We start from the raw sequence: 27,746 nt of genomic DNA, 5'->3' as shown, positions 1-27,746 counted from the left end.
TTATGTAAATATATATTTTGAATCACCAAAATTAAATCGATGAAAAAATCCACACGTAATAAATTGAATTATCGAACATGCTCACGAAATTTCTCGAGAATTGTGGTTGAGCAACCTGTAGCTGTAGAGAACAGCCGCTACACAATATAAATAGCTCAAAAGTGTTTTTTGGAGATAGGTACTACCGCCTTGTGCCTTAAGAGGGTAATATAATAGTATAGTGACTACGTGTACGTGGTGACCAAAGTACACATAAGAGCTCTTCTGTTATTAGGGTTGTAAACCGTTCTGCTTTCTCAGGACGTATTTTGCATTTTGAGGTGTGTTGGGGCATCCCGGATAGGGCAGTTTTTATCTAAAAAGCGTCTGAATATGTTGCTCTATTTTTCAAATGAATGCCTTGGTTTTTCTAAAGCATGTTCTGATATTCTTGACCAAATAGCTTCAATGCTTTTGTAGGCGACTGTAGTCGTCAAGTTTTAATTCAACAATGAATTGATATCAAAATGTTATCGAATAACTTTTATCCGTCACATATGTAACAATTTAATAGCAGATTGTGTGGTGCCGGTGACACGATAATGCGACCGAGTATACATACAATGTACAGTCAGCCGGGCGACCAATACGCTAACTAGGGGCGCATTCATTAGTACTGATTACATTAGACAATGCTAAATGACAAACAAACAGACACCCCTGTTTATGTAAAACTCTCGTTGCTTCGTTTAGCTCTTAATTTAATCACAGTAATTTAAATGTTGTTCAATTGTGGGGGTTTAGTGCTACCTGAGATAAACGTAAATTAAATTTGACTGCTTAAAGTTTCCTGTGGTCGCCTAAAGAGCATGGCAATGGAAGCGGACACTCCGCAACCTGCTTATGGTAAAATTTTCGGATTTTATGGTCGCTGGATTTTGAACCCACGATTCTCCGCTTAAGACGCTGAAGGTTAAACCACTACTTAGATCACCACAGATAACTAAGAAAATATACCTAAGTTTTTGATACTTTTTTCAAAAGGGCTGCCAAAAAAAAACTGCATGCATGGAAAATCATGAATTATATAATAAATTTACTGTCTACTCGCATGTATGTATACTTAGACTAATAACGCGTGAGCAACTCAGCCTTTCGCTCCGAGGCCACGCAAAATCCTTAAAATTAGGTTTAAGGACTCCTTTTGAATGTTGTAAAATGTTTTTTTTTGCTTGAAATAAACAGCTTATTTTTTTTATCGATACTTTGAAAACACTTTGTTGCAGAAAAGTCACCAGATTTCATCAAAACAAACGCCATTGTCCGATACAATCCGATCAGATTTCAATAAATCTCAGCGAATTGACGCTAGTGAAGACGCATGCCGCCGGCCGTTTATCCACTTACGGCACTTAACGCTAACGGCGATATATTGGCCGATAAAGATCACTTGTTGGACGCTCACAGCTAATTACGTGCATCAGTAATGAGGGGAGGGTCAGGGGCATACTACTAACATTACAAGGCGTAGAAACGACATGCCAGTTAAAACGGAAGCATTTAGTAAAGTACAAGTGCTATAACTAATATACTATTCGTACTACTAGGTTTGTACTATGTACTATTCAAGAAACAGAATTGTACGGCAAAGACAACGTTCTGAATTATAACGGATGGTCACACTAAAATTTACATGCAACACATGGATATAAAGCAGATGTAAAACGGTTCCGCTAATCGCGGAGCAGTGTGACATCCGCCTAATCATAACAATGAAGTTTATCTACACTACACCCATATAGTAAATCCTCAATTATGCGTTCAAAAACCATAGGTAATGACCAGCGTTACGACATTGGATTCTATTATGAACACGGCTGAATCGTAATGGTCATTACGATACAGATTTTTTCATCGGGGGGGCGCCGTGACTACGTGCAGCAGCAGTTCGTCGCGCGCGCAGCGGGCGCAGCTCGTGGGGCAAACATACCTACCTAGTTCTCGTTAATGCAGGTGTCATTCCCAATAAATAAATAAATAATAAATAATCATGTGACCCTATTGGGAAACTCGGCTACGTCTCGTTTCATAAACCCACACTCGTGTTTTGAGGACCCCTATTACGATACAGTTGCATAAAATACTACTTTTGCAAATAATCAATCACCAATCACAGTAGCTCTGTGGTCTGTACTATATTTTTTGACAAAATACTATTCTTTTATTCCTCATATACCATAAAATTCTAAAGCGCTCAATTCCAACCCTGCTCGTACACACACGAAGTGTGCATAAATATCTGATACGAACCTATTTCTATGACCTGTGACGTGTCAGATAGTTTAGCTGACTCCGCTGTAGCAGAATTAATGCAGGTGACTGCACAATGAGGTTAACTTACGTACAAATTTGTAAATGACAGATTTAGGTTAGGTATCTTTGAAAATCTTGCGTTTTAGCCGAGCCCTAAGCTGCTTTTAAACAAAATGTTGGATCTTTTTATAACGGTTGCATCTTATTTTTTGTGTCTGTCTAAGTATTTCTTTAGACAGAAAAGATTTCAGACTTTTCACTATCAATTTCAGTTTCATATACCTCCTGAGAAAAAGGGTGTCTTGCCAAGTGGCCAATAAAGCAATCTTAAAAGGGTTCTGTTTTCCTTTTTAAGTGCGGAACCCTTAAAAGAAACAAGAAACAAGTAAAAGAGCCTTAAAATACAATGATTGTTATTGAACACTACGCCAAAACGTAGTAAACAGTACAAAAAACACAGATAGGTAGGTATATCCTTTTACACACGACGTACACGTACACACGACGGTTGAAAATCGTGCCATAGGGCCACGTCGGCATTTTGTGTCGGGTTCCGTAGCCAAAATGGCAAAAACGGAACCTTTATAGTTTCGCCATGTCTGTCTGTCTGTCTGTCCGTCCGCGGCTTTGCTCAGGGACTATCAATGCTAGAAAGCTGTATTTTTGCACAGATATATGTGTAAACTATGCCGACAAAATGGTACAATAAAAAAATAAAAATAATTTTTTTTAGGGTACCTCCCATAGACGTAAAGTGGGGTGATTTTTTTTTCTGATCCAACCCTCATGTGGGGTATCGTTGGATAGGTCTTTTAAAACCATTCGGGGGTTGCTACAACAATTTTTCGATTCAGTGATTGGTTTGCAAAATATTCAACTTTAAAGTGTAAATTTTCATTAAAATCGAGGGCCCCTTCTTGAGAGTCTTTCTTCTACCTATTTGTAGTTTAAGAGTAAATAGCAGCCTAAGGTATACAATTTGCACAAAATTTGGCCCACCCTTCATACAAAACTACCAATTCTGCATACATTTGAGAGCCAGATTTTTTGCCGCTCAGTATACCTAAACTTGGAATATTCCGTACAAATACGTAATCCTTAGAAAAATATTACTTATATTTTTCGTAATGGCTACGGAACCCTATTTCGGGCGTGTCCGACAAGCTCTTAGTCGGTTTTTTGTCGTGTGTTGCCGACGTGGCGTTCAAAAGGATAAAGAGATTTTTCAAGCTTGCAAGGCTTGCATGTGGTGCAATTTACACAACACAGACAAAAAACGCTTTGATTTGATGCTTACTCATAACTGCTCTGAAGGTGATCCAACAGATAACATGAATTACCTGCACCCTGGCCTCGCTGAGCCCTAGCCGCTGGCTCAGCTCCTCGCGCATGAAGGCGTCCGGGTAGTGTGTCTCGTCAAACAGTCTCTCCAGCTCCCCCAATTGTTCCAGCGTGAAATTGGTGCGGGAGCGCCGCTGCTTGCCGCTGCCGCCGATAGAGTTCGATGACTTGTCCGACACGTCTGGCAAGGACAAAAAAAACTAAATTAGAAATCTTTCACCTTTTTATATAGCGGCGGTAGGTTGGATTTCATCCTACTGCATAGTCATTTGATGTACACGCTGACTCTGTCTTTAAATGCAAGGTTCGATACGAGTAGATCGTATAATTTTTGCTGTGTCCAACATTTTCAAAAAACTTGAATATAAGTAGATAATTTTTTGATTACCTATTCATTTATCGGACATCGCAGTTGCAGTGTTAATTACCTAATTACTTACCTTTGAGTAATTTAACATTTGACATCTTTTTAACCGACTTCAAAAAAAGGAGGAGGTTATTATTTGGTTGCATTTTTTTTTTACCTCAGTACTCCGTCATTTATGAACCGATTTGATTTTTTTTTGCGTTCGTCTATGAAGTCCCATAAGCACCAAACTAGGATCTGATGATCAGATCTTAAGGAAATCGAGAGAACTCTTCAAATATTGTAGGGACACCTATGGTAATTTGGATATATTTAGCAGTAGGTAACTCGTGCATTTGCTCTTGAAAATCATAATTTAGTGAAGTTGAACTGATGATGAAGACTACATTTGACCAACAGAGCTACTACTCAATAACAAGTACTTCACGGGTTGAATTTCAATTACTTCAACACAGTTGCTAAGCAATTTATGCTCATCGTAATGCATATGGTAAAATGGAACTGGTGGTGCAGCACCAGGACTCCTCAATAATAAACGTCTCTGCATCAGAAAAAGCAATCTTTCGTAAAAAGTGTAGAGCAGTTGACATTAAACTATTGTATCTTAGATTATTTACACTAAAAAGCGTGAAAAAAATTTTTATAACATAAAATTTAACCGACCTAAAAAAACCATGAAAATATTTTTCTACCAGTCTGAAGTCGGTGCCTCAGCACGAGACAGCAGGATTGATTGAAGTCTAATAAATAAGAAGGTACTTATGTAGGTTAAGTAGAAGACTATAGGTCCACTCCTGCTGGCTCCTGCTGAGGCACCGACTTCAGACTGGTAGAAAATTATTTTCATGATATTTTTAGTCGGTTCAATTTTTTGTTATAATTAAAATAAACATTTATCAATGTGCCGTCAATTTAGTATTGTAATACATACATTAAAAATTACATTTAATCTGTATGAAAAAAATTAAATCAACACTGTGAGGCTGGATATGTTTTTAAAAATTGCAGGATATAGGTACCTAGATCACTTAAGTATGCGAGTAGAATCGATCCTTGCAAAACCTCGTGATCAGAGGCACCCACCCTGTGTTATTTAGATTACTTCATTACTTAGAGCAAAATAAATAAAACGTCGTCGAATCCAACTCGGATGAGCAGCGTTTGGGAAACTCTGCAATGTCTTTTCGTCCAAAATTCCCACTGGGATTTTAACCAATGTGTGTTGCCAGTAATGAAATATGGATCCGAGACGTGGTGCTTTACTGTAGAGCGTGGGCCTTATAAATAGGCTCAGAGTTGCTCAGCGAGCTATGGAGAGAGCTATGCTTGGGGTTTCTCTACGGGATCGAGTCAGAAATGAGAAAGGGTCACCGACATAGCCAAGCGAATTAACTCGTTAAAGTGGCAATGGGCAGGCCATATAGCACGGAGAACAGATGGCCGTTGAGGCCGAAAAGTTCTCAAGTAGAGGCCGCGGATCGGCAAGTGCAGCGTAGGACGTCCACCAACGAGATGGACGGATGACCTGGTTAAAGCCGCGAGTTTACGGTGGATGCAAGCCGCTGCCAACCGAAGCAACTGGAGGTCTATGGGGGAGGCCTATGTCCAACAACTGTTTTCGGAACATTTTAATTGCGGTTAACAAATGGTTCCATATACATATCTTCGTCTGGTTACAGTTTGAGGTAGTATCAAAAATACACGCTGTGGGTATATTGATCGATTGATCGACGTTTAAAGTTACCGTGCAAGACAAAAGCATGACTACGTATATAGACACTAAGATACTGACATTTGTGAGTTGGTTGTTACAAACTAACCTAGCCAATGACCCCAAACTTTACGAAAGAATTTGAAACGTTGTATAAAAAAATTAGCTGCACCACTTGGCTTCATACGGACTAATGAAGAAAATGAGACCAAATCTTCCACGCCAGTTTCTTATATTTTCGTTACCCTCTCATAGTTTCGAGAGATAGGTATAGTCATGGAAAGATTTTTAACTAAAAATTTTGAAACATTTATTCCGTAAAAACCTTGTCCTGACTATATTTATACAAACACGAAAAGTTACCTAGGCAAATAGGTGTAGCCGTTGTCATCTCAAGTGCCTTCCATAAATTTGGCAATTGATTTTTCTTTATAGGTACGTACAGATATCATTAAATATGCTGTTAATACTTTTTCCATCTTACTTAAATTCTCCAAATGCATGGCCTCACGTTCAGTTTAAGTGTTAATTTTATTAAAACACTTTAAATCAGGGGAGGGAATGTTGTTACTCCAATCCTTGGTTCCCTTGGGCGTCATATCGAGGGGTCTGCGTCTGCAACCCCCGTGATCTTGTTTTTGAATGAAGATGTTCTTTTTTATTGAAATCTTTGAAAGTGAAATAAATGTATCTAATAATTTAATCGTGGCAACATTACAAAATCTGAATCTGAACGTCTGAAAGTTGAGAACCGGATTTAAAAAGTTTGTTCGCGTTTCAACGCACATGCAAAGTAGACCATGACCTAGAAACAGACTCGAATAGGTATATTATTCAGAACAATTGCATAGTTCTTACGAAGTACATGAATAACCGTAATTCTACGCAAATAGTCAAGGACTACCTACTACAGTCTGTTCATATAGGAATGGACGTAAGGAAAATAGGCTCTTTATAATGCACACTTTAGGGAGTTATTTAATTATAATAAATATTAGTGAGATTAACTTTGCTATTTTTTATATCATAATTTAAAAACAATAATAAAACTTTCAAACCACTAGGCCACCCCGGCTTTTTACTCAGAGGTGCGAGCCGGGGTTTGAACCCACGACCCTCTGCTTGAGAGGCGATAGGCCTACCTATCTATATCTGAGTTTTTCGAAATTCATGTGCGGAATTACATTTGAAATTTACGAGCTTTGCGGTGAAGGAAAACATCGCGAGGAAACCTGCACAAACCTGCGAAGCAATTCAATGGTGTGTGTGAAGTTCCCAATCCGCACTGGGCCCGCGTGGGAACTATGGCCAAAGCCCTCTTGTTCTGAGAGGAGGCCTGTGCCCAGCCGTGGGACGTATATAGGCTGGGATGATGATGATGATGAATAAAACTTTTCGATTTTGTTAAAAACGGAAACGTCTTCCTATAAAATACCTAAAGAGGCAGAGGTAAAGAACATTATGCAAGAATCAGACCGTTTATAAAATATTGTTACCTCACGAAATATTCTGTAGGTACATTATTTATAGTTTTTAATCGCCAGTTTGGATCAAAATGTCATGACCTTTAATCATATGAAATTTGGAATAGAAAAAAGCTTGAACTTCATAGCAGATGCGGACGAGTCCTCGAAACACAGTAATTAAATGATGTATAAATATGTGTAAATCGAATTAATATTACGTAGCAAATTACTTATTAATATTGCGTTATTTTGTAAAGAAAATTATGACTTCTGTGACCTTCTAGAGGCCAAAGTTATCCTGAATGGACTATATAGGTATAGTGCAAAATAAGTTTCTGCTAAAAAAATAAGTTTTACTACGAGCTTTTTTGCTAACGGTACTTTTTGTTGCATGGTTATCCTACTTTACATATGTATAGCAAATTTCAAGTCAATCCGACCACTAGAAGTAGATCATACATAAATACATGTAACTCAACCTATGTTGTAGGTGTCCATGGGCGGCGGTGATTGCTTCCCATCAGTTGACCCGCCTGTTCGTTTTCCGTATCGTATAAAAAAAATGTGGATACAGATAAGCTGACGTTCCAATTCCAAAAATGACTAAATTTCTTTAATTATATTTTATTAGGTATATTATGAAACCTTTAAGAAGGCCATTTCTTTTCTTTTGCCTGTATCCCGAATCAACCCCGTCACTGGTTTATAATCTGACGCAAGTAGGTACAAGTAGGTACAACACGATAAGCGCGCCCGAACTCCCGCGCCGGGACACGTCTTTATGGATGGTGACGAACGAGCGATACGTTTAAGAGTCGTTTAGACCAATTTAGCAAATTGGGAAGCTCTCGTTTTTATACGGCAATTATGTAAATGGAGGGATTATCCGAGTGTGGGCGGTGCTCAGGCCACACCCTCTCCCCTTTCGCCCTGAGGCCATCGCAGCTCCTTAGACGGCTAACGACCTGAACGGTGATTAATTATCGAAAGGATACCCTCGCGACTGTGATTTATTTGATAGAGACGTCCCGGGATATCCATTAAGACTTATTCATTACGTTTGTTTGCGCACTGTTGTGCTAATCCGAGATCATCTCGGATTTATTTAAATGCTCTTGATACGGTACCCATACTTAATTTTTTATATGACAAAGTTTGATAATTGTCAAACTACTTACTTACCTATAATCTATCTATAATCAAAATACCACCACGGGACTTATCACGCTAACACACACGAGTAAATTTACCTCGACGTTTCGGCAACATTACAGTGGCCGTGGTCACTAGTAGACTGAAGTGTGGGGTGTCAAGTCTGTCTAGCAGCGCGAGTCCTTCGAACTACCCGCACTTGACCACAAATAGTACCGGCACTCGTATCACGAACTACCCGCACTTGGTAATTTTTATTTGTCACCCTATCACACCGACACACAACACTAACAACGTCCGATCGTCCCTCAGAATATTCATCCCGACGCCGACACTTATTAATAACAGGATTCCACGAACATGAAAGCTTATATCCGTCGTCCCGGTTGAAATTTTTATGCTTATTTATTTCAACTGCTTCACGTACCATTCTTGAGTAGAAATGACGTTCCGTGGAGGGAATTTTGGGATTGTGAAGCTGAATCCAGTGGTTTGATCCTGACTCTAACAAATGCTCGGCTATGGCTGATTTATTTAATACCTGGCGATTTTTAACAGCTGTAACATGTTCCTTGACCCTTTCAGCTATTGTTCTTTTCATCTGTCCGAAATAGGAACTACCACAACTACAATCAACCTTATAAACACCCGGTATTTGGAAGGGAACGACATCCTTGGGTGTCCTAATATGCCTCGCGACTTTCAACGTTTAAAACGTTACACTTACTTACCTGTACAAAGTGAAATCAACTTTTGTTTGGTGTAAAGCAGTGTACAAAATGAGGCCACCGCATGCAAAGTAAATTTTATTTAAAATAGGTACAGTCACCAGCATTAATATCTGCCACAGCGGAGCGTGCAAAAATATCTGACACGTCCTTCCGGCCCTAGAAATAGAGTCGTGTCAGATATTTATGCACGCTTGTTGTGTCATATATTGGTGCTGGTGACTGTACCGCAAATGATTATTTCAGAGTATTCTCGATACTGCGGAAAAAAAAACATCTTTACAAAACAACTTTTTAAACATTACTAAGTACACTAAAACCACTTTAAAAAAAATGTTTAATAGATAAGATATGCAAGTTAAAATCAGCGCCAGTACTTTACATGACTCTCGACTCGAGGCAGTACTTTAGTGTGTGTAACAGTATTTTAGTGTGTTTCAATGCTGAGGTAGAATAATAAATAATAGTAGATTGTACAACAAGAGCATAAAACGAATAATTTTACCCGAGACGTTCATATAGCCACCCGAACCGGTACAGCGAGGACTTATCGCCTTTGTACAGTATCTCAAAGTTTGTCATTTGTGCTTTGTTTCTTTTCTTTTGTACAAGAAAGAGTTACCTACATACATTGACACGTCGAGGGGAAAATAGGTTTAATGCTAGATTTTTACACTCTGCTTTTCACTTCGATTACGTGGAGATGAAATAGCAACAGTAGAAATAATTGTTTACTTACTAGTACCTTTTATTTTTCATGCATTGTTATAGGTACATTAAACAGGGTGTAACATTCAGATCGGTCAGTATGGGAATGTCTGAAACTATAAGACATACGTAGATCTGTTTTCAGGAACCATGTCATCGATTTTAGTAGCAAGAAAAACTACATTCAAAGATTTAAAAAAAGTAGTACATAGCTCGGGAATCGAACCCAGGAGATTTCAAAAATAAAACTTACATTATCAAGGAATTTGAAATACATTACATTTTATTAAGTTTATATATCGTGTTTCATAAGTTTTTTTGTTTATCTATGACCTACACTATCGATATCCAAATAGAAATAATGTAAGTTTCTATTTTTCAAAACAACCGGGTTCGATTCGATTCCCGTTCTGAGTAAGGTGACCCGGGGCTATTGTAGCTGGGGAGATATTGTATCATTGTATCTGAGCCGTCTGATGGCGTCCTTACGACTCCATGTTCGCCATGTTCATGTGTGTTGTGTGAAGACAGTCTTCTGGCGAACACAACGTAAAATGGCCGAGAAGAACATGGCGTCGTAAGGACGCCATCAGACGGCTCAGATACAATCCCCAAGCACAGAATATATAATAGTACTAACATACAGAATGGCCACGCTCCGCCCCGCAACGGTTCGAGTTACCCCACCCCTCAAGCGCAGATTGCAGGAAAACCGCAGGAAAGCAGTCGGGTGCGCGACGCGATGTATGTAGGCCGCACGGCACTAAGTTCGGGAGCAATCATTTTGCGAAATCGTAACGGTACCCTACATACTTCCTTTTTCTAAATAAATAGTGATTTCTGAAATAAACGCGATGAATACATGAAATAACTACCTACCGAATGATTCTTTTAAGTTTGTAGACGTATATATTGTAATTGAAAATAATAATGCTTAAAATACGCAAACAGACACATTTTAAGTAGGTTTAAATAAATCGAGGATATTCTTGCAGAACCGGATAAGTGCACAATATTTATTTTTTATACGGTTTTGCTAGATGAATAAAGCAGAAAACATTGAGTATGCCTATTTATGTAACTTTAAAAAAAATTGCACTTATTCTGTTTTGCCAGAATACCCTCGAAATAGGTAAGATTAACGATTACATTTATTTGCACATATCTAACCCATACCTACATATGAGTACCTTTAAATGTCATTGGTAGCACTTATAGAACTATACGGTCAGCCCTGTGCAGCTTACGCACACATCGACGCGTGTACAGACATCGTCGTGCCTATGTAGATTCAAGAACGCGTATTTTGTACGGCGTGGCCGCCCTGTGCCCCAAGGCTACAATAGCCCCGGGTCACCGTACAGGTTTCTTTTTAAATCTATGAAAGTAGTTTTTCTTGTTACTAAAATCAATGACATGGTTCCTAAGAACTGATCTTCGTAAGTCTTATAGTTTCTGACTATCCCATACTGATTGATCTTCTAAATGTTACTTAAACCTTGTATATAATTATAAAATTTTAGTTTTATTAATTAAGTACTTATTTAGATTAAAATCAATCTACATTTTTAAAAATTATAAAAAAATATGTTAACTTTTGGTTTGTGGCTGTTGGCACCTGATTGCCTTGGTCTTAAAAGAAAACTTTACTTTATGCACTAGAACATAAAACTCATTAGGTAAGTCACATAGGGCTTAAAAGATCCGGTATAAATACGATGTTTAAGAGCATTAGAAGTGAAAACTATTCTGCCAGCGACTACATCCGCGTAGAATTCGTTTACTGCGATCCCACGGGAACTACGCAATTTTCCGGGATAAAAACTAACCTATGTCCTTCCCCGGGACTGAAACTATCTATCTGTATACCAATTTTTATTTAAATCGGTTCAATGGTTTAGACGTGATAAGGTAACAAACAAACAAACAGAATTACAAACTTTCGTTCGCATTTATAATATTAGTTGGATTAACAAGGAAAACTATTACGGCTTAGTTTACTTGAAAATTAGTACTTAGTTGGTACTCGTAGTTTGAGGGTAACAAACTAATTTATAATAATATACCTAAGCTTGAAAAATTCTGTACAAAATACAAACTCTTGGAAAAATGTACGGAACCCTACCCTGGGCGTGTCCGACACGCTCTTGGCCGGTTTTTGTTTAATGAAAAAGTAAATTAGGAATATCATTTAATACTTGGCCATATTTTTTTATAATAATAATCTTAATATATGAAAATAAAAACCGGCCAAGAGCGTGTCGGACACGCCCTAAATAGGGTTCCGTAGCCATTACGAAAAAAATAAGTAATATTGTTCTAAGGATTTCGTATTCTATACGGAATCTTCCAAGTTTAGGTATATTTTATACCTTAGGCTGCTATTTACTCATAAACTACTTACTAATACTTCTCAAGCAAACTTAGCCGTTATAGTTTTCCTTGGAAGTTTAATATATTTACTACCACCATCCTGATTTTCTTCAAATTTTTCCGCCCACTGGTTTAGATTTTAAAGGGGGGGAGGGGGGGACGCTCGATTTTAATGAAAATTTGGACTTTAAAGTTGAATATTTCGCAAAAAAATCACTGAATCGAAAAATCGTCTTAGCAAACCCCTAATGATTAATCTAACGATACCCCACACTATAGGGTTGGATGAGAAAAAAAAATCACCCCCACTTTACGTCTATGGGAGGTATCCTAAAAAATATTTTTATTTTATTTTTTTATTGTACTATTTTGTCGGCATACTTTAAATATATATCCGTGCAAAATTACATCTTTCTAGCATTGATAGTCCGTGAGCACAGCCGCGGACGGACAGACAGACAGACAGACAGACATGGCGAAACTATAAGGGTTCCGTTTTTGCCATTTTGGCTCCGGAACCCAAAAAATGAATCCCTATTTTCCTCGGTCACGGCATCACGCGTGAACGGCTGGACCGATTTCTCTAATACGGTATTTGACTATTTTGTATGTTTTATAAATTAAAACTACACAATGCCTGTTATCGAATAGAAAAACAATTTTTAAGCTACCTTTACAAATCGTCGGCCTAAATCGCATACCTCGTAACTCCATTTTTTCTGAAAATTATGTTTTGACACTTTTAGATAGTACTATTCTGAACGCATCTAACGGCAAAACCCTTAAATACCAAGAATAAACCGTTTAAGTTTAAAAAGCAAAATAGAAAACCTCGCAACTCCCGACCGCCATTTTTGTAAAAGATATAACGTATCTCCCCCCGCCACTCCCTTCAGTACCTACAGTTTGCGATGGCGTTGTGACTGCACGTCAGTTTTGCGTAAAGATTTAAGAAGAAAACGGGTGCAGACTAACAGGTGTGTAATGAGGTTCTGCAATATTAACTGATTGTGTATTCTTGATAGATATTTATCATATTTAAACACATTAGACTATTGAAAATTTAGTTTGTTTGCGTGCCGTGGACATACGAGGTTTGCTCCGCGTGTATCTTTACGCGTGAAGATTAGTTACGTGGTTTTCTACGCAAATTATTTAATCTAGTACGTAGTTGTGATTGTTCGAATAGCAATTGTTTTGTTTGTGTCACTATTTTAATTTATGTTATACCTACCTACGAGCCTGTTACCCGCGACTCCGTCTGCGTAGCAGTATCCGTTTCACTATCCCGCTGGAACTATGAAATGTTCCGGGATAAAAACTATCCTATGTCCTTCCCCGAGACTCAAACTATCTGTATACCGATTTTCATCTAAATCGGTTCAGCGGTTTAGACGTCATGAAGCGAAGTGACAAACAAACAAACAGACTTACAAACTTTCGCATTTATTATATTATAGTGGGATTTAGTCGAACTCGTCCCAGCTGCTTTACTTAAGGTTTTTTACTTATAACATTTTATTGTTCTGTAGGCGGATACTAAAATAAATCAACAAAGGAAAGCAAGATCCAATTTTCAACCGATTTAAATTTTCTCTTCGCTAAACACTATCTGTTTATCTATATTTTCATAATTATATTTTTAAGATATGGCAAAATCAGGAGTTGTCAAATACCGTATTCTTTTTTTGTTGTGTTTGCTATTGCCCTGGGCACCAGCTAGTTCCGAATAAATATTGAATTATCTGTTTATACAATAGTAGTACCATGAGTTTTACAGTGACCGTACTCGATAGCGAAGGTGTAAATTATTTGTATGGAGAATTATACAAATAATTGCGCCTCTACAAATAATTTACGCCGTCACTACTTATCCCATTGGCGATTATTTTAAAATTTATGACGGTGGAAGCATTCTACACTTCCACTGAACGTAGATATAGTTTGTGTTTAGTATTGTAACTAAGGGACCCCATACATCCCTGTATTTTTTATTATTATTTTTTGTATTTTTTTTCTTTAATTGTATAATATAGTTTTTAAGTATTTTATTTGTAATTATATTATTACGAAAAAATTACTTTCTGCCAAGTTTCTTGCGGCGCATTCTTCTTGGCAATGATAGTCTTTCCGAAAGCGCTGGTAGTTTTTGAATTTTGAATTTGAATTTGAATTTGATTGATGTAGCGACGGCAGTAACCGGCCGTCGTAGAGTAGAACAACGTAGCCGCTGCTACGAAAGCCTACGAAGCATGCTAACGTCGTGCTTAGAGAGCTTACCTCGTTGACTTTCTTGCCGAATTCTTCTCAACAAATATTTTTTCGAATCAGTGGTAGATTTTTTTGATATTCATTGTTTGTTACGAGTACAGCCTAACTAAATTGAATAAAGATACTTGACTTTGACTTTAAGAGGTTAACCATTATCTAATATTACGATGTTTTGTTACCTCGTGCGGCCAAATGTGCAATAAAATGTGCACAATAACTTCAAGGGAATTAGGAATCTATGACAATGTAATAAAGTAAAAATTCTTTTGTTTTTCTATTGTTTTACACCATGGCAGTTTGACGACAGTTTGACTTTATTCTGGAAACAATTAGATTCTAATTGCTTTGTCATTTTTTTTAAATATTTATATGGTGGGTTCATGAGGTAGAAAAAAAATTAAGACGAGTTTAAGATTGTAATATTATTTGTTTTATTGCAAATAGCTGTTGCCCGCGTCTTCGCCCCGTTGTAATTTTTCTGAATTTTCTTCCATAAAAACGTTCTAATGACAATAACGAACGCAACAAAAAATAATTAGTGAAATCGGTCCAGCCGTTCCCGAGTTTTGCGCTTAGCAACACATTTTACGATTCATTTTTAGTTATATAGAAGATAGGTGTATAAGATAGGCTTGCTCAACAAAATATACGATTTTTAAAAAAGCGAAAGATTTTCGGACTGGTTGGTTGGATCCCCGGTAGTTTGGTTGGTTAGGTTAGGCTCTGACTGTAAATCCACATGAGGTGCAGATTCGAATCCCGCCCGGAGACCCGAAAACATTTTTAAATTTAAGAAAAAATCTGTTATTGTTGTTATCAGTTTATTTACTTTGTAGTCTTTGTACTTGGACTTCGACTATTATTAATTCCGATGACACAAAACTCGTAAATAAGAGGCCAAATAAATGGTACCTACTCAAGTAAACTTTTGGACGACCTGATAGCCAAGTGGTTAGGAGAACTTGACTATGAAGCTTGAGGTTCCGGGTTCGATCCCCGGCCGGGGAGATATTTGTGTGAATAATACAAATGTTTGTTCTCGGGTCTTGGGTGTTTAATATGTATATTAGTTATGTATTTATTTATCTATATGTTTATGTATATCCGTTGCTTATAGTACCCGTAGTACTTACAAGCTTTGCTTAGTTTGGAACTAGGTCAATTGGTGCAAATTGTCCCATGATGATATTTATCATTATTATTGTTTATTTAACTTTTATTTAATTAGCATTATTTTGATGCAGACCCACTGTATAGTCATTTATTTTGATTCCTAGCTCATCATAGAACCTTGTCATTAGTGGCGTAGTTAGGGGGGGGGGGCGTTCCCACCCCTAAGTGGGTGACACGATACCCGACGGTGAACATCAGTAGTGCGACCTATAAAAATTCCTAAACATAAGTGCTTGTTATAGCCTAGGTAAATTGAATAAAGATATTTTCACTTTTTTTTTCTGATTCGGTAAGCATTTTGTTATGATAAAGCACCATGGTGGCCCAGGACTTTTAGGTACAGTCACCTGCATTAACATCTGACACACCAGCGCATGCTAAAATATCAAACAAAAAAAACTCAAAGGTTAACTGGATAAGTTCGCCTTTGTACATCTTATTATCCTGCTTTCTTGTAATTTCATGTGTTTTTATGTACAATAAAGAGTTTTACAATACAATACAATATCTGACACGTCCATAGAAATAATAGAAATAGAGTCGTATCAGATATTTATACCTTTTTTGTGTCAGATTTGGTGCTGGGGACATATACAGGATCTATATTTGCTCATGTGCAGAATTTACATATGCCATTGACTTGCAAGGAGGTGGTTAATACTCGTAATATGTCGTCTAATATCAAAAGTAAAAGTCAATGACTAGAAACGCCGCGTCGATCAAAACAAGCAAGTGGTATTGCGATTGCATGCTACCCGCAAGTAAAGTTTTGTAAAATTAGCTACACATCTGTTGTATACTCAGCGGCACAAAATTTGGCCCACCCTTCATACAAAATTACATTCTGCATACATTTGAAGGCCAGATTTTTTGCCGTTCAGTATATATAGGGTAGTTTGACTAGCGTTTCAACCACTCAGTTTCGTGTCGCTTATACTGAAGAAATGAGTCAGGTAGAATGGAAGGATATTATAAAATGATAATGTATGCATGCGGTAGGTACAATCACAATTCATTGAAATTTCTTGCTTATGATCTCTCATTTCTTCAATATACCTATGCCCAACCCAACCGGTTTTAGGTATGTGTAGGAAAATAAGTCAACTCAAACTCACCATGTTTTTGATCCTCATCCTCATCATTCTCCCTTTTGCAATGCTGCGCTGGCACGGGCGAGAGCAGCCAGTTCCTAGGTCTCTTGGGCGGCGGCGCTCTCTCCTCGAGAGCAGTGATATCCACTTCTTCGTCCGCGTCTTCGGGCTCCCCTGGCTCCGGCGGCGGCGCGGGCGCCTCTCCCCCCTCAAGCGACTTGCTCACGAAATCCGCGAGCCGCTCCATCACCATTACTGCCGCGGGCCCGCGAGCGCCCGTGCACTCGCCACGGTCGACACTATACTGCAGCGAAGGCGGTTCACCCGCCCCCATACACTTAACCCATAACCAACAACAAAGACGCAACTCTAACAAACAAGCCGTTAGGGTTTCCATCTCCTTGTGTGGGGTGTAAAGGCGTGTTTTAAGCCCCGCCTGTTTCTCGCGCACGCGTGTTATAGAGTCGTAAGTGAGTACGATCCCAGCCCCAGCTTAATGCACGCCTACATTATCGTTATATTGACAATGAATTTTTGATGCAAGTCCTTCCCGGTGGTGTTTTGTGGGTTAAAAATTAATAGTGGTCTTTGGACGTTTCAGTGGTAGAACTGTGATGTGATTATAAATTCTTATTGGCGAGGCCGTGGAGTGTGGTTTGCTGGCGGTAAGCTTACGAGGCAATTGATGACCAATTCAAATTATTATTTACCTTACGTAGGTAATACTTATAAGTACATGAAGCAGAGATATAGATATAATATGCACAATACGTTTGATGCTTTATTCCGCGTAAATATTTACCCCGTTAGTTTTAAACGTAGGCGGGACTCTAAATTAGGATAGTAGTAGAAATTATGCATGTAAAATACCGTGACAATTACAATTAAACCTTTATTATTAAACTACGTATCTAAAACATTATTCAAGTATTTATTAAAAGCCAGGGCTTTGTCGTACTAATAAAACACTTATACAAAAGTATTATACATGTAATTGTTATCTAACAGATCCAATAAATACCTTAATCTTTTCTTTGTAAATTTACTGTGACGGTTTTGTAACTACAGTATCTATCTTTCTAAACATAAATATTATCAATAATAATTTATCGTTAAATTGATAACAAAATACCGATGTCAAATGTGACATACTTACGATATTACGACTATACCTACTTGTTCTTGTATTGTTGTTGGAGTTGGAATTTGTCGATGAGACAGCAGAGCAACCTACTTCTTACAGATAAGTACTGCATGCTTCGTAGATTATTTCTGTCCCATAGAGTTAGGCGCAAGCAACAAAATGGCTGCGCTAACGACATATAAGTGACCACTAAGTACGTTCACAATTGGCGTCAGAATCCCTCGTAGCGCATGCCTTGTTTTGTAGCTTTAGGGCCTACGCTAGCTGACGTGGTTTTCACAGAGCGGGTGGACGCCTATTGAAAAATAGTACTTAGGGCAGCGCTAACTGCTCGCGTCGCTTGTGACAGATTTGACCTCCTCCGCGCTCTCGCGACAGCTAGCGTAGGCTTTTACGGGCACTGCATTGGCTAGATTATAGCAGCAGTGACGCCGAATCCGAGCCGGAACTTGTCGTTCGGGTGGTTGAGCAGTGCTGAGATGGCGCAGGCGAGTTGAGCGTGCTTGCCGCCGAGCGCGCGTTGTAAGGTGGCGCCCACCAGCCCGTCGGAATCCGCAGAGCCGCGGACCGTCCACTCCTCAGCGCGCCACTCGTAAGCCAGAGTGGCCACTGTGCGCCGGAGCGCGAAACCCACCTGGTGAAACACAGGGCAATGAATTACTGTCCGAAATCCAGGGTGCTGGCGTGTTTGCCGATGGTTGGGGAACCCTTTAACTAAAGTAGTTATAGGTGTCTTATGTACCTAAATGTTGTCTATAGCATAGTAAGTATTAATGAGCTAGGCGTTTTGGTGCAAAATGTAAGCTTGACTTGGTATTTACATAAATAAATAAATGAGCTGAAAACTTAAAAATCAATAGTGGACTGGTTTCAGGTTTCACGTACCTAATTGAATAGGTTCTGCTCTCTCGTCAGGATCGGCAAGAGGAGATCGACGGTTCACTGACGTAAAATTTTGTCATTCCACTCACTTTGATTTTGTGTTCAGACGTGTCCATTTCAGTGAAAGATGCAAAATTATGACGAGAAGCAGAACGCGACATCGCACATCGTGGCAGGACTATTATAAGTAGAGCGAGGAGAATAATAATATTAAGGTGCTTATGAACTTGAGAATTCACTCGCCCCGCGCCCTCCATCAGTATGATGTTGTTCATATACAGCCACGTAAATAGGCCCACATCCGTCCTGAGTTTCCGCTTTATGGCGCCGTGGACTTACCTCGAGCATGGCAGCGACAGTGAGGTAAGGTTTGATAGCGCGCGCGTAGCACAGGTCCAGGCCGCGGTTGCCGAGCGTGGCGCTGACGGAGTGGTCGTCGCTGGCCCAGCGCGCCGCGCCCGAAGCCGAGCTGAGCTCGGTCGCCTGCCCGCGCGCTACCAACTCCGCGCCAAGCGATACTTGCTCCGTTATCGCCTGGAAAAACGAAAGAAATCTTAGTACATATAGTTATGACCATCATCACCTAAGCCTTACCTATTTATTAATCTTATTATAGGTACTTAGGTTTCTTCATTTTCTTGCGCAATTTTTTTTTATCACTTGAACGAACCTAACCACGTGCAGTTGGATTCGTTTGACTGAACACTAGGTATTCGTGGTTTTAAAATGTTCTTAAATCGATTATCAAAGTGAATCAGGTACCTACCTACGCTTCTCTAGCGGGTTGTCAACATAGCAAAACGTCGACATCTATGTACTTGGCCGTCGTAGAGTCAAAAATTAAATGTCGTGTTGGTGGCACCTCAATGTCATGTTATATCTAAAGCTGCATTATTTTTCACTATGAATAATCATGAGGTAGGTTAATAAGTAAGTTGTAAGTGAGGGTTTCATACATGGTTCAAACCGGAACCACGGAACCACTATATAATATACGCATTCGCAAAATGTAATTACCTGCAGATAATGAAGAGCAATGAAATCCCGATTGACCGCAATAATGGAAGCAGTGAAATTGTGAAAGTAGGCGTCAAAAATGCTTTCGAAGCTGTAGAATTCAGCGTCAGCGATTTGAGCTACGACTGTGGCGCGCGTGCTCGCCGTGGGGCCCACGCGGACCTCGCAGCTCATCTGGCCACCGGGCGCCGCCTCCATCACGAAGTATGGCAGCTTCGTCGACTTGCCTTTGTCCATGTAGGACAACAGCAGTTTGTAACCACCCGGGGAAACGGAACTAAACGACAGCGAGTGGCCGAGCACCCAGTTCTCATTAGAATTCTGTTTGACGGAGACGCAGGCGCCCTCAAAGCACTGGGGTATTCTGTAGCGGGCAGCGTTGTGGATGAAGCGGAGCAGGCCGGGGTTGTCGGCGCCGGCGGGCAGGTCGCCGGGCCGCGCTCGGGCGCGCCCGTGCGGGAGCCGGTCACGCCCGCGCCGGCCTTGCCGCGGTCGCCCGCCGAGCACTTGTTGGCCGCCGGGGGCACGTGCACTTGGGCGGCGGGGGCGCCGGCGCGTCGCCCGCGCCGCAGCGCTGGCCCGGCGATGCAGCCTCCACCACGCCTATTGGAGATGCCGCGCTCACAACACCGACCCGCGGCGAATTAGAACTCGACTCGGGATTCGAATGACTCTTTGCGTAAATCGCCTTGAAGAAACCCCGCCTTATTAGATCTGTTAACGATGTAGGCTGCGTATGATTGTTACTATTATACATGACTAGCTTTAGTGCTTAAGTAAAATAATCAAAATATTAATGTATTTCACTGAAATAACTTCAGAAATAACGTCGTAATGACAGTGGCGATTATAGGTTTTAAGGATTTGAAATAAGAATAAGTAAAACTTTTTTTAACCGATCCGATTTGTTCTATTAAAAAAAAACATGCAATGTTTATATAGTGACGTGCAATATTACAAAAATTGAAAATTAAGATTTTTGTCTCAAGTAGATAGTAAGTATAGGTACCTAAATAATCTGATTTCAAAAAGATAATAAACCGCGAACGCGAAAAGAGGCGTCGTAATACGTACTTGTTGGGACTTCCCCTCCCAAAGGTGAGACCGTCCAGCCAAGCAGTCACCGAGGTATATACATTGTATTTTCTGGGAAATCCCTTTACGTCACTGATTCTGATTACGACTTCTGCTATAAGAATACTAAAAAGTAGCTTATCATAAGATTGAAAAAAACTTGTTTTAAATATTGATTATTTTTATTTTGAATTTCTAATTTTATTAGACTTCATTTATAATATGAATATAGTAAAGGAAATATAATTGATTGAAAACTTAAGTGACAGTTCAACCAAGAATTGCCATAGTGTCTAATACTCCATGAATACTCCTTAAAATAAAACGTTTAATTGGCTCTGCAGACTGGATCACGAAGTCAAGTACTGTCAATTTAATATTTAAAAAATATGTGAATTATTTTACCTACAGTGTATGAAGCATTTTTTTTTCTTTTCATACAAAAAGAACGGACGGATGTTTTCTATTGCTCGGGAAATCATTAATCCATATTATGGCAATTATAAAGTTTGAACTGTCAAGTCAAGTCATGTCATCCGCTAATGAATGATAACACTTGTGAGTTGTGATAACAAGATAAATTCAGGAAATGAAACAATTTTAAAATTGTGTTGCTCTAATATGTGTTTTTTTTTTCGTTATATGCTCTTGATTAGGAGAGAAGCATAATTATTAATCTTAAACACTTTTTACGATACTTATTTGTTTACTTTACTTGTTGTAGTTCTTTGTTTGTCTCGTTTCCTGTTATCGACAAGTTAACAAAATGACTACTCTGAGTGCTAAAATTGCTGATCTATTTCGGAATTTGAAAACAGACGCCGTGCCTCGGGCTCCGCGGACGCGACGGGTTCAGCCAGAAGATATTTTCGCTGAGGAAAACAATGAAAACTACGATACCACAAACGGGACAGACAATCCCGAAGAACCAGAAGTTGTTATAATTGAAGAACCAGATGAAGATTTGAAAAAAGAGAAGAAAGCGAAAACCAAGAAGTCGTTCTTTACGTCAAAGTTTAAAGATGACAAACCAAAAAAACAGGAGAAATCGGCGAAATCAGAGAAAAGAATAAGTGATGGCTGTGTGGTGAATACACAATGTAAGCTTTGTTAATGCAATTATTTCAAGTTACATGTTTATAAAAAAAATGGCTTCATTTTAATGCAGTGCAATACATTACCTATTATGTCCATATGAACCTATTAAGTAATTATTAATCAAATCTTTTAATACTTAAAAGTAGGTAATTACCAAGAGTACTTAATGTTTTTGGTGTCACATTTGATGACTCATGAAGTTGTTGTTGCTGCACATTATGCGACTTACATAATCCTTATTAATACCTATAAATGTGAAAGTAACTTTATCTGTCTGCACCTCTTCATGCTTAAACTACTGAACTGATTTAGATGAAATTTATATGGCGGTAGTTTGGACTTTGAGAAGGACCTAGGATAGTTTTTTGTCCAGGAATATTACATAATTTTGCAGGATAGCAATAAACAAATAGAGATGGGCCGAACATGGGTTTCACCAAATACAAATATTCGGTCAAATGTTCGGCAAAACTTTTACCAACCAAATATTCATAGGCATAGGCATAATTGATTCCTTTAACTGTAACATGAATTCCACATACAATAAATGATTATGATTATGATTTTCCATAAACAATACAAGTCTGAACTTCTTGTCTGCAGCCTAGCTCCTGCCCGCTGTACCCAATGTTGATTTTGCATCATCTAGTAAATAGTAAAACTTCAACACATGATTTATTTTGGTTATTATTTATTTCAAAAGTCTCTTAATGAGTTTCTTTTACCATAACATGAAGCCTCACTGTACCTCAAAAAAATAACACATGTTTGCAGCATGTTTTGCTGTCTTCAAATGTCTTTTTAATATTGCCTATCTTCGGTGTTATACTTTAATCACAGCAAGAGGAAAATTGTAACAATATTGTTGTAAAGATTAAATTTTCAACTTCAACTTTTTTGTTTTTGGCAACTGGTCGCTTTAGGTTAGCAACCACTACTGCCATGACTCCTGACAGCAGCAAAAGTGTATGTTGTGTTTGACCAGTTTTTAAAAAACAGTTTCTAAACATTGGGTGCTGAGAAGTGCTTGTTGCGTACCTAAAATGGACATACACAGACGTTGAGACAGTACAAAACATTAAGACAGTACAAAACATTGAGACAATACAGGTTGGATCCAAGGGAGAGACAAAAGCGAAAAAAAGCGTCTAAATTTTGGCAATCATACACATACTCGTAATTGTGAAAATACAACAACTAAACTATCACAACCCCAATTTATTGTTATGTACCTACTGCTGCTGATTTAAAGTGGTGATATTGATTAATTACAGAGGTTGATAATAAGTGGTACCTAATTGTTTACGAAATAAATTTTGCAATTGCAAATAAAAATATTTTAATTTGAAGTGGAAGTTGAATTTGAATCTGAATTTGAAAAGACTATTTGAAATCGTTCTATATATGATTTCACGTCATTGGCACGCAAAGTTCGAGCCCTGGACATTACACACATGAGGAAACTGTTTGGTTTATGGAACTTTGAATTTGGGGATGAAATTGACGAAATGTTACGAGTACATACTATTTTTGATTGCACTGCAGGGTAAAATTTTTGAGCTCCACCTTTGGTCGTACAATGATCTAGTAATCTTTAATTGCAGCAACGGGAAATGTGATTAACATTGTGAAGTCCAGAGATGTCCGCTGGGGGGATGACTACTACATGGGGATTTCCAAACCAAATTCCAAGATGGCTGAGGAGCCTGAAGAAGAGGTAGTGGAGAAGTGCAACGACATCACAATGCTTATGGAAGCTAAAGTTAAGGTTAGTTTGGTTTATATTTATAATTAGACATACACATATCAAAAAAGTCTTGCAATACTCTTTATCCCAATATTTTAACTCAGTAGTAATAAGCCTATATTGAAATGCTCAAAGCTGTCTAGGAACAAAGAGTGCCTAGCTTTTAAGTGTTTATTCGACGGTTGAAAGGAGAAATTGGCTAAGCGACATTTTTGTGAAATAGCTCAAATGTCAATGAAAATTTTACTGATTCCAAACTTGTATATAACTCACGATATTAAAAAAAAGTGTTGCTTAGTCAATTTCTCCTTTCAACCGTGCTAATATACTTCGTATTTATGCTCTGGTGAATAAAGTAAAATCTTCATCTAAGTACAAACAGCCACAAGTAAAAAAGTTTACAAAATGACAGGATTATGCCCATGGCTTTGCTCCTCTGGGAGAATGAAAAATAGGCTAGTTCCCTATCACTTGCAATGAAGAATAAGTTTTTGTCATCCAAACTACATTTTCGTACCTACCAAATTTTAAGCCAATGCCATTAACCATTGACGCATTCCATATTGTGGAAGCCGTGGTGGCCTAGTGGTTTGACCTATCGCCTCTCAAGCAGAGGGTCGTGGGTTCAAACCCCGGCTCGCACCTCTGAGTTTTTCGAAATTCATGTGCGGAATTACATTTTGAAGTTTACCACGAGCTTTTCGGTGAAAGAAAACATCGTGAGGAAACCTGCACAAACCTGCGAAGCAATTCAATGGTGCGTGTGAAGTTCCCAATCCGCACTGGGCCCGCGTGGGAACTATGGCCCAAGCCCTCTTGTTCTGAGAGGAGGCCTGTGCCCAGCAGTGGGACATATATAGGCTGAGATGATGATGATGATGATGATGATATTGTGGAGACAATCCTGGCCAGGGCCACAGCACCAGATTTTCACTACACTACCAAGTCAAAGTTGCTGTATTGCAATTAAATTCTGATCCTTAATTACATTGTGTTGATTGTTTGCAGCCTGAACATGAATACCTGGATTTTATATCTAACAACCTTGGCAAGAACTGGTATGGTTTCTACATTAAACTAGGATTTCTCAAAGGACGCATTGAGACAATGGAAATCAATACACGCGAATATGGTGTCAATGAGGTGAGACATTCTAATATTTAAACTAGGTGCTGGAATTTTAAAATAATAAATCATTATGTTTGAGCATTACAACAAAAAACTGTTCAATTATTTTTTTGTCTAATTTTGTTTTGACATCAATAAATGAACAAAAACTACTATTTTACGATAGCTATGTACGTCTAAGCAACCAATGTGTGTTCATGTGGCTCCTCCACCTCCACATCCGCACTGTAAGAACACACACAAATCACACATACCCAACTATCATCACCACCACACTACACTGACGCGTTTAGGACTCAACCAGAGTTCATGCTCAGAGCTACACAACAAAGTAACGCCTGTCTCATTAAATTAATAAAAGCAATTTTATTTATTATTAATATTAATATGTTTTTATTTGTTACGCATATTGTAGTGCTCTAATTGTATACTTTTTGTAGGCTCGCTACAAGCTTCTTCTAGACTGGGTGCGCAACGACAAGGACGGCACTCTAGGCTGCCTGGCCACGATGCTGTGGGAGCACGGCGACCGCGAACTGGTCAAACAACTCGCCCTCTTGTATAAGAAGAATAACTACAAGTAACATTCTTTTACAATTGTGTAGCAGTAGTACTCGCATATACTTATTGCTTGGCAGTAGCAATGGGACTAAGGATCTGGCCAAATCCCATCTATAAGAAAAGGTGACAGAGCCCATCATTGGAAAAGCTTGCATCGTTGTGAGAAAGGGATTTGACTTAGTGTTTAACCACTCATTGATAAATTTTATGGGGCACGTATCTGAATATCGAAAATTGAAATATCGATAATTAAAATATCGACGGTCAAAATATCTAACCTACGCTACTTTCGATATTTTGACCGTCGACTTTTTAACTTAGATATATTAATTTTAGATATTCAGATACGTCCCCATTTTATGTGACAGATATATGTGATGCCGTCTCTATTTGTTTTGTCCAAATAAACAGAGCCGGCATCCATGGGCGCCGGGATGGGGGTGCAAGGGGAGCACTTGCACCCCCCTGGCGTAATAGAAAATACCTAGAACAAAACTAAGATACAGAATGAAATCTATAAATGCACCTCTCTATATGCAGATGCGAGATGCAATGCAAAATCTAAAAATAATCCTGCCGGCGCCCATGCCGGCATCACAATTTTATTTGCCACGTGAAATATATCAATGAAACGGTCGCCGTAGCCGGAATCGGCCAGGATTACCACTTAATCTATGCCATACATCACCATCAACCATCGTTCTGCTGCTATGTGACACACAAAATTACATAATGCGCGAGTATCTACTATTCATAGAACGATCTCAATCTCAAATTCATACAAACATTACTACCTTATTACTTGTCTGTTTTCGTAACTATGGCAAAATTGGATTTAAATTGGATTAGATATTAAGATTGGTTCTTTGGAATCTTTTTGTATTTTTTATTTCAATTCCAAATTTTTTGTTACTTTTACGGTCATCCCGTAAAACCCATATCGAAAATGCAAACTTAAATATAGATGCAAAGAGAAACCAGAAAAATAAGACCAACGCTGGGAATCGAACAGCAACAGCGATGCCGAGGACCTGGGTTCGATTCCCAGCGCTGGTCTTATTTTTCTGGTTTTTCTATGCATCTATATTTCAGTTTGCATTTTCGATATGGATTAGATATGTAGGTACATATTCTATTTTTTTTACTATTTGTGGTCAGTCTCAAATTCATTTTAATAATGCTGCTTTTATGCTTTACTTTGGGATTAAACTAGATGTAGAAAACATACATATTTATATTTCTGAAATAAGCTTTATTATACAAATTACTTTTTAGTTAAGATTTTTATGATTATTTACGAAATTTTTATTGTTTTTTTTTTACATTATTTTATAATGTTTTAAGTAGCGGTGTCTTAGATGTGGCTTTGTCTAAACTATTAAACGCTAGCTGTTGATTAGGATATTGCTTGCAAGTAGTATTTGTATGTACTAGTATTCTAGTCAATAAAGCGCTACAAATATTTTCTAAATAAAAAAGAGTTTCGTAGCAGATGTGCCTATAATAAAGTACTTTGACTATGCTTACATAGAAATATAATTAATAACAAAGAGTACATAACTTAAGGGTTACGTGGTTTGCGTATTACACGTAATGGTAGGAAAAAGTAAAAGAAAAAGTTTTGTGAAGAAATGTATGTTGTTTGATTTGAGACTATGGACAAAACTAAAATGTACTCTTTGTACTACCTTAGTGACTTCTTAGAACTTTTTTAATTTTGTGAGCAGTATACACTGTTTGCTTCCAATTTAAACAAAGGCTCTACTTTGTATTTACGTAATTTAATGTACCTTACCTAATTATAAATTTGCCAACTTTTAGTAGTAGGTATTCAGAAATTCAAGTGGCGCCAAAATGGTTTCCTTTTCAAATTTAATTTAAAAATGGGAAGTAATGAACTATTATTTCATTTACTTTAATTAATGACTATTAATAAATAATTGGTCTAAGAAAAATTACTTACTACCTAGATCTAAGAGTTGAACACTGCAGTAAGTAAGATCAATGTAATATAAAACATCACATTTTATACGAATATATATATAACAAAATACTTTTTTGTTTTTGTTTTCTTTTGTACACGTTTTTGTTATTTAATTTAATTTTAAGTGTTATTGATAAGTAGTGCTGTAATTTAAAATAAAAGGTCATTACATTGCTCGTTCACAGCGGAGATCAGATATTGATGCACACTTTGTGTTGTCAGATATTGGTGCTGGTGACTACATTCATAACTGTAATGATTTCATGCATGAATCACACAAATAATTTTTATGGCTTCTTGGAATTGGTTAAAATTTCTGGAGAACTACAAATTAAATGTGTATATCTCCAAAACATACGAGTATGTAGTCAAAGATACAAATTTAAATTCAAATCATTTATTCAGTAAATAGGCCGCAATGGGCACTTTTACACGTCA

The 27,746-nt window shown here is 38.2% G+C and overlaps 2 protein-coding genes and 1 pseudogene across 4 annotated transcripts in view; 1 reads left to right on the top strand and 2 right to left on the bottom strand.

Moving 5' to 3' along the window:
• LOC141437801 (short stature homeobox protein 2-like) overlaps positions 1-17,334 on the bottom strand; it is a 33,130-nt gene extending 15,796 nt beyond the window's left edge. For both annotated transcript variants that reach the window (XM_074101315.1, XM_074101316.1), the window contains exons 1-2: positions 16,698-17,334; positions 3,633-3,814 (exon numbers count right to left, since the gene is read on the bottom strand). In XM_074101315.1, the coding sequence (XP_073957416.1) occupies positions 3,633-3,814; positions 16,698-17,070 (555 nt within the window). In that variant the 5' untranslated portion in view covers positions 17,071-17,334. The remainder of the gene's footprint in view (positions 1-3,632; positions 3,815-16,697) is intronic.
• A 217-nt stretch (positions 17,335-17,551) lies between these two features.
• Positions 17,552-20,737, bottom strand: LOC141437800 (mitochondrial import receptor subunit TOM40 homolog; annotated as a pseudogene).
• Positions 20,738-21,301: 564 nt separating this feature from the next.
• On the top strand, positions 21,302-27,377 carry imd (death domain-containing immune deficiency protein). 2 transcript variants are annotated; one of them, XM_074101318.1, is made up of 5 exons: positions 21,302-21,348; positions 21,515-21,890; positions 23,493-23,656; positions 24,644-24,778; positions 25,204-27,377. In XM_074101318.1, the coding sequence occupies exons 1-5, from the start codon at positions 21,337-21,339 to the stop codon at positions 25,345-25,347; spliced, it is 831 nt and encodes a 276-aa protein (XP_073957419.1). In that variant the 5' UTR covers positions 21,302-21,336; the 3' UTR covers positions 25,348-27,377. The 2 variants fall into 2 exon arrangements, with proteins under 2 accessions (XP_073957419.1, XP_073957420.1); XM_074101319.1 differs by lacking the exon at positions 21,302-21,348 and having other exon boundaries at positions 21,355-21,890.
• Positions 27,378-27,746: the final 369 nt, after the last annotated feature.

The sequence above is a fragment of the Choristoneura fumiferana genome, chromosome 18 (assembly GCF_025370935.1).
Source record: "Choristoneura fumiferana chromosome 18, NRCan_CFum_1, whole genome shotgun sequence".
Classification (NCBI taxonomy): Eukaryota; Metazoa; Arthropoda; class Insecta; order Lepidoptera; family Tortricidae; genus Choristoneura; species Choristoneura fumiferana.
This window is presented reverse-complemented; position numbering and strand designations above follow the sequence as displayed.

Coding starts and splice junctions, on each gene's coding strand:
- imd (XM_074101318.1), top strand. Junction 21,891..23,492: donor CTGTGTGGTGAATACACAAT/GTAAGCTTTGTT, acceptor CTTTAATTGCAG/CAACGGGAAATGTGATTAAC. Junction 24,779..25,203: donor GCGAATATGGTGTCAATGAG/GTGAGACATTCT, acceptor TACTTTTTGTAG/GCTCGCTACAAGCTTCTTCT.